The following is an 8,138-nucleotide window of genomic DNA, read 5'->3' as shown; positions in this document are numbered from 1 at the left end:
TTACCAGATGAGAAGAATTCCTGCACTGCCCCAATAATATCCTTCCTAGTGACATCAAAAGAATCTCTGAAAAACTGAGAGGAAAAACCATCAGGCCTAGGCGCTTTATTAGCAGGAATGGATTGAAGAGCATCCTTGATTTCCTTATCAGTCACAGGTGAGGTAAGCACAACACAGTGTGCATTGGTTACCAGCTTCCCCTGTTGAACAGTGCCCTTATGAACCTTAGTTACCCTCCTGTTAGAACCCAGCAAAGACTTATAGTAACTAATAAATGCCCCCTGAATTGCAGTAGGAGTAGTATGATTATTACCCTCCAAATCATGAATCCCCAGGATCCTATTTTGCATCCTCCTAGCCTTGATAACACTATGGAAATAGTGTGTTATCATCTCCTTCACTTAGCCATTGAGCTTTTGCTTTCTGGGACAGGAAGCTCCTCAAAGCACCCTCCCTATCTCTGTAAAGTTCAGTAGCCTCCTTCACTTGCTGTTGGAATCCAAGGTTAGTAGGATCAAGCTGCAACTGACCCTGCATCCTGTGAAGGTGAAGCAAGGCCACCTTAGAAGATGTTTCAATACCAGCATACGCTTCAGAATTAAGATCCTTCAGAGGTTTCTTAAGCATTTTTAACCTTTTAGCCAACTGAAACATTTTATACCCATACAAAGGAATATTCCATACTTCTTGTATGATTTTCAGAAACCCAGGATCCTTGCCCCACATATTAAAGTATTTGAAAGTGGTCTTGTTCCTTGCAACATCAGGGTTCATTGTCATTGTACAAGGACAATGGTCAAATAAACCTTCCGGGTGAAACATAGTAATGGTGTTAGGAAATTGAAGGAGCCACTCATCAGTCACTAGTGCTCTATCAATTCTACTAAATTTCAGATCCCCAACCTCCTGTTTATTGGTCCAAGTGAAAAAAGCACCCTGAGCAGGGATGTCATTCAACCCACACACATCCACACACTCCACGAAACTCCTCACTTCAAAGAAAGAGACCTCAGATCCTATTCTTTCATTCATAGCCAAAACATTATTGAAATCCCCCATGACTACCCATGGCCCATTAATACAACCCTTCATAGTTTTTATAGAGTGCCATAAAATAGCACGATCAGCAAGTCTATTAAAACCATACACCATTGACATCCACCACACAGCACCTGTAGGCAGGTAGGTGACTTTGGTATGAATCACCTGAGCCTCACTCTCTATCACAGCAACATCATAATTTCCAGAATCCCAAATGATCCAAATACGACCACCCTCATGACTATCATTATTATGCACCATAGTCCATTGAGAACCAATGCTCTGATGCACTTTATTAATAGCAGAACTCCTAACTCTAGTCTCTAAAAAACCAAAAACTCCAATGTTATTCGAGTGTAAAAACCATCTAATGTCCTTATGTTTATTTACACTATTCAGACCCCGCACATTCCAAAATCCTATGCTACCCATTCTCAATTAATGTGCTAGCACCAGCCATTTCCTCCTCTACCACTTTCCTATACTGAACTGAATGTTCCAAAACTTCCAGAAAAGTCCTTCTCCCAGTGCCAGTGCTCATACCACCCTGCCTTGAGAACTTAGTAAGCACCCTTATAGGTGAGAAAGGGGTAAAAGCAACTGGTTGGGGAGTTACTAAACCTCTGGAGAGCACAGGCTGAGAACGAGGCTGCACAACCAATTGCCTGACAGGTGGATTTGGTGCAGGTGGAGCAGGTACAACAACAGGTTGTTGTGCCCTTTCTTTAGGCACCCACACTTTCTTCACATGCTTCACAGGCTGTTGTTTTTTCCTACAATCTCTCACCAAATGCCCAACTCCTTTACAATCAGCACAAATTGTTGGTCTCCATTCATAGTGAACAATTTGCCTGTGGGTGACATCAAGTTCATCAGTAAACTCAATCACATCAGGTAAATCTCCACCCATTTTAACCTCAACCATTACTCTCGCATGCCCAATGAAGGTTTTTAATTGAGTATTGCTATCACAACGAACTGGCTTCCCTACCAATCCCGCAATCTTCATCACATTACCCCAAAAAACTTCGAGGAAGCCCATAGAATCTAACCCAAATAGGCACCATATCAATAACCTCACGAACCGCTTTAGCGAAGGAGACCACTCCTTAACTACTACAGTTTATTATCAAAAAAAAGCCCCGATTGTAAGACTCAGAACTTCATTTCTTCTGTTTTGAAACGAACCAGGAATATACCGTTCGAATGAAAAAAGATTCGATCATAATCGTATATCCCCGCACTCCGCTTCAAAATCCATCAATTATTTTGAACGGTGGGTTAGCACCCAACACGTAATAAAGACACCGCAAAGAGACCAGAATTCTAATTCCGCATCGATTACAAGACTAGTCAATCGCAGAGGACTTACCCTATCGATGTTGCGAACTCCGAACGCGAAACTTCGTCCATACGCTCCCATCATCAGAATCTTCTTCCGCAATTGAATCCATGCCATTACTCAATGAAAACGGTCTGATTTCAACATCTGCATCCAAAACGTGATCATCAAGTTGAATATCAACCTGAGGATCTTCAATTTCAGAAGCAAGATGTTGAAACCTAGAACCGGATTGATTACTATTTGAAATACTACTATTAATCTGTGTTTTTGGTGTTTTTTTGGAATTATTATTTGTTATTAATCTAATTACTCTACTAGATTTAGGTTGATTGCGTTTTTGACGAGCCATTGCTAATCAAAATTGAATTTCCCTAAATCGTTCTTCTCTCTAGTTTGTTCGTTCATCTCTCTCTAATAATATAACAAGATTGAGTTTTATTTAACCTAATTACAAAATAAAGCAAAAAGGCCGAGCCCATAAGCGATTCCACTCGATCGAGTGATTTAAAGCCACTCGATCGAGCAAAATTAAGCTCAAACCACTCGATCGAGTGAAATAAATACTCGATCGAGTAAACCCTAAAATGCAACTACTCGATCGAGTAGAAAAAGGAGTCGATCGAACATAATTGTACTCGATCGAGTACTTTCCAGCGCACAATTTCTACTTCGCGCACTGAATTTCAAACGGCTGCTATTTCTTCGTTACTTAGGCAAATAGGACGATTCCGGTGGCGCTGTAATGTTAAGAGGACAAAATTTCATCTCCAATTGGAATCACCTGAAAATCAGTTGTAGAACTCGAGATATGGCTCTTCAAAATAGGCACTAGTAATTTGAAGTTATTCCTTTGCTCGCCTAGCTATCTTACTTCTTTGCGCATCTCAAAATAGTAGTTTGCAAGCTCCGACTCAACTCATCTCCTAAATTCATGTATAGGGACATGTTTTAGACTTGATTATGCTCATTTCCGGTTCATACCTGCAAATAGAACAAAACAAACCAAAGTAGCATATTCGGGGCATTTCGTAGCATAAAACTACGATAATAGCATAGAAATACGTGCATAAAAAGACCAAAAAGGACTATATAAAATGCACGTATCAATGTGTTTGGAGTACATAGTATCTTAAGAAAAGAGGGATTTGGTTGTGGAGCGAGTAGTAGTCTAGCCTTAGAAAATATGAAGAAGGATGTGGCTGATGTAAACAAGGAAAATAAAGAGCTAAAAACCAAGTGCGATGAGAGTAATGGACTGTAGAAAAAAATGACGACACAGTTTGCTCACATACTGGACCTCTTTAGTACTGGAAAAGCTACGACTGAAGTTATAGACATAGCAAAATCAGTCCTGAACATGAACATGGACAGTACATGTATGCTTAATTTTTTTTCTTGAAAAATACATATTTAGTTATAGACATGGTAAAATTAGTCATAGTAATGTCCTGATCAGGAACCAACTCAAAATCCATGTTCTGGAGAAGGATTGCAAGTGCCACAATAGCTTCTAGTAAAGCAAATTGAACACCCCTACACACTTACGAGGGCCACAGAGAAAATTAATTGTCATAGGTTTAGTTTACTTGTACAAACCCCTTTATTATGAATAGAATACACATCATCATATTAACAGTAGTAATTGTCATAGGTTAAGAAAAAACATGCCTGAAATCAGTATTTGTTTTATTAGGAACGGACCATCTAAATCAAACCGTTCTGGAATAAACTCCTGTGCCCTCTCCCACACCTTTCAATATATTGTACCCAAAATACGAATTTGTTAGGCGGAGATTGCTGCAAAATAATGGTATAGCAAAACTGAATCACATTGAATTTTTAAGTCCATGTAAAATGCATCTTCCTGAGCATGTTCTATGATGCGTAGTTTACCTTCTCCTGAACCAGTGGCGGATCCAGGAAAAAAAATTTACAGGGTCCTTCATAATTTGGTCGGGGCATATTAAAAAAAATGGTTAAAAAATTCATAATTTTTACTTGGTAGAAGTTTTTTTTTCTTTTAAAATGGGAGAATTTGTTAAATTAAAATTTACATTTTATTTCGTAAAATCTAAAATTTATGGCTTTTTTTATACTTGAAAAGTCACAACTAGAGCTATCAAGTCTGACCTGACTCGAACAACTGCAAACCGAAACGAACACGACCTGGTATTGACCCGATTAAATTGATGACAAGACAATTATTAAACTTAATATTGATCAAAATGAAAATATTTTCGTGTTATATTTGATACTTTGACTTAATAATAAAATAATTAAACCAAATAACAGTCGAAATACTAATTTTACTGGTTAAAAGATAAAGTGATGCAATAAAATAAGTAGACTCGATAATGACCCAACCCGAACGATGCATCATTTGACACGAAATAATCCGTCCTAATATATGCGGATAGAGCATACTAATCCGTTTTTATCTTAAAACGGGTATTAATGTCTTAAGCTAGACATATTAGAGAAAAATAAGCCACATAAATATGAGTACTTTTAAGTTTTAACCCTCTTATGTGATAAAAGCTACTCTCCAGGGTAGGTTGCTGCCTTATAAAACAACGCAAATTCTCCCTTGTGAAGGGTACTATTCTGTCACAAACACTGTTCACATTTGTGACGGGCCAAATGTAACCACTTTTTGATAAAATGTGACCATTTTTTTAGGTGACATTTTATGAACAGTACTTGAGTGGTTACATTTTATAAAAAAGCGGTCACATTTACCCGTCGCAAATTGTGACCGTCAGAAGGAAGAATTGCTGATAAAACAAAAGTAAAAAAAAAAGCTACCCCTACTATATAGACCATGTCAATTTATATCCACACTAGTGTAGTACCGCGTCTTTTTTTTTTATTGTAATTTACTCAACAAAGGAGACCAGTTGTTTTTTTATGGTGTCCTATCATCTATTTTATGGTGTCCTCTCACCCAAACAAGTAAACTTAGAACTATTTTTTGCAGCTTTTTCGGTGTCCTATGACACCCCATGTTATAGCGTAAATCCGCCACTGTCCTGAACTATAAGTTGACGAACATAATCACTAGTCTGAGCTGGTTGATTGCGCTCTCGGCTACATGGTTTGCTATGTGGTTTGCTTGTGCCTGGTGGGTGCGTGTTTGTGTTATAATTGGCTGGAGTTTGTGCTGCCACTCTAACTTATTTCTATTATTGGGAGTTTTAACTATATTTAATTAATTGTCTTGTAATCAAGTTTTTCTTGCGCTATAATTTTCTGAGATTGTGATTGTTTTTGTGCTTTACTGAGCTGAATCTGAATACTATGTAGTAGTCTCATCCTCTCGCTAATTTTCTCTCTTCTTACCTGTTGACGGGTAAATCCATTCAGCACAATTTTGAAACATTTTTCTGAAGTGTATATGTACTAATCAAATATATTCATATAAATTATATTTTCTTTGTCCGTTATAGGTTTCAGATTCATCAGATGGTGATGATGCGCCTTCATATGTTGATTGAAGATACGCATTCATATGTTGATTGAAGATACGCCTTCATATGTTGATTGAAGTCCCTTTGACATTGTGCCTACATGATTGAAGCCCCTACCACATTCAAACTACTCAGTGTCCTTGTCTAGCTAGTTACGTAGCATTTTTTACGATTTTTTTGGACAACTTTATGTTGGATTTTACTATCTTCCGGATCCCTTTTGATATTTTTGATTTTGTCGTACAATAAAGTACATACTAGTTTATATTAGTTAAATTATCAATGCTAGCAAGCTATAGTATTTGTGACGGAGACGATAAATGTATCAAACGTATGATTATTTACAAAAGTAAGTGGGTATGTTATTAATTATATATATTGCATTATGTTTTTTTATTATGATTTAGTAATAGCGGCTAGTAGTACTATACTATTTATAGGTCTATTTATTAATCTCTACGATTTATTAGAAATGAAAAAGCCGAAATTATACCGTGACAAGAAGAAGTGTCAATATATAAATAGTTGACGCCTAATTCCGTCTCATCGAGTGACACATAAAAGCATCAATAGTCGCTGAAGACGCTTAAAAGCGTCAAATTTGTCGACAATTAAAAGTGTCAATAGTCCATGAAGACGTTTAAAAGCGTCAAATTTGTTGACAAAAAAAAGCGTCAATAGCCACCGAAGACGCTTAAAAGCGTCAATTTTGTTGACAATTAAAAGCGTCAACAGTCCATGAAGGCGCTTAAAAGCGTCATATTTGTTGACCAAAAAAAGCGTCAAAAAATACCGACGGCCCAAAAATTGACGCTTCTTAAAAGCGTCTACAATCAAAAAACTGACGCTTTAAAGCGTCGAAAACGCTTGAAAAAGTGTCATAAATGCACGGGTTGTGTAGTAGTGAGAGTACCCAACAGCACATAAAACTGTAGTATTACACGCAGACCCATCCAACAAGAAGAAGAGAGAGGACGGCGTTCCTGCTGTCGCTGAGAAGGTTTATGTTACTCATGAGGAGGTTAGAGTTGCTGCCGAGGCGGTCAGAGAAGTTAGGGCTAGAGTTGGAAATCTGCAGGCTGCCGAGGAGCAAATTCAGGATTTTTCTTTCAAAGTTGATGATCAGCATGTTTCTTTTGGCAACAAAGAGACTTCTGCTCAGGCTGTGGCGCCTCTAATTGCACTCAGGGATAATATTGGTTAGCACATGTTGGCCCAAGAGGTAAGCCTCCATTGTTTTGTTTTGATATCTTAGTACTTTTGGTTCCTTGATTGCATGGTTGCTTATTCTTGATTTCTCCTTGTTTAGAGTGTTAATGCTGGACTCTTGAGTGTCTGTCAAGTGAAGACGGCTGATGAAAAGATTGGAATTTTGGAGTGGAAGATGCAGGAATTGAGGGGAGAGTTAGTGGCTTGTCAGAAGGAGTTGGAGACTTGCAAGGCTGCGCAGGTGGTTGCTAAATTCAAGCTTGGATCAGCTCAGAATGCAGTGAAATCTACCCAGGCGCAGCTCGTCAATGTGCAGGAGGAGTTGGATACTACTAAGGCTGAGTTCCAGGCTGAGAAGCAGGCTATGCAGGATCTCTTGCGCAAAAATGAGGAGCTGGTCATTGAAAGGGATGAGGTTCAAGCTAGGTATAAGGATGCTGCTTTGTTCTTCTTTGGCAAAGGGATGGTGGATGCCATGATGGAACTTGTTGTGGTTAGGCCATTTTGGGATCCTGACGGGGAGATGGCTTATCTGAATGCATCCTACCCTGAACTGCATGAGAACGAAGAAGTTGATTCTCCTCCTTCCAAAGGCAAATGTGAAGCTGATAGTGATGAATTTCATGAGGAGGATAAAGAGATGCTTAATGAAGGAGTCACTTCTGCAACTGCTTCTAGGGCAGGGTAGTTTAAAGGAATTTGCTTGGTTGTTATTTTGGCCCATCCAGGGGGAGTTGTTCCTTGGATAGATACTTTAGTTTTTTTTGGTTTGGTGATGTTTTGGCCTATCCAGGGGGATGTCCCTGGAAAGACTATTTGGTTGTTTGTTTTTTGGTAGTTTTGAATAATCGCTGCCTTGTGGATAACGCTGCCCTGGACGGAATTTGACTTTAGGTTTTAAATGATGTTGCTCTCGTATTTTGAATCCTGCTATGCATTTTGAATGTTTGAATAGGGATTTTTGCCTTTCTGGAGGGCTTATGGCCCTCAGTCTGTCAAGAGGGCTTCGTTAACGCCTGTTTGGAGGGCTTTCAACAAGTAGCGTAGATTTTTCACCATTGTACTTGTTTAAATTT

The 8,138-nt window shown here is 38.6% G+C and overlaps 1 protein-coding gene across 1 annotated transcript; it reads right to left on the bottom strand.

Moving 5' to 3' along the window:
- Nucleotides 1-369: 369 nt before the first annotated feature.
- LOC141630577 (uncharacterized) lies at nt 370-2,083 on the bottom strand. The gene is made up of 2 exons (XM_074443366.1): nt 1,495-2,083; nt 370-1,364 (listed from the first exon to the last, which is right to left on the bottom strand). Exons 1-2 carry the CDS (start codon nt 2,081-2,083, stop codon nt 370-372), a joined length of 1,584 nt encoding a protein of 527 aa, XP_074299467.1.
- Between the last annotated feature and the right edge of the window lie 6,055 nt (nt 2,084-8,138).

The sequence above is a fragment of the Silene latifolia genome, chromosome Y, assembly GCF_048544455.1.
Source record: "Silene latifolia isolate original U9 population chromosome Y, ASM4854445v1, whole genome shotgun sequence".
Classification (NCBI taxonomy): Eukaryota; Viridiplantae; Streptophyta; class Magnoliopsida; order Caryophyllales; family Caryophyllaceae; genus Silene; species Silene latifolia.
The sequence above is the reverse complement of the archived record's forward strand: the minus strand, read 5'-3'. Positions and strand labels throughout refer to the sequence as shown.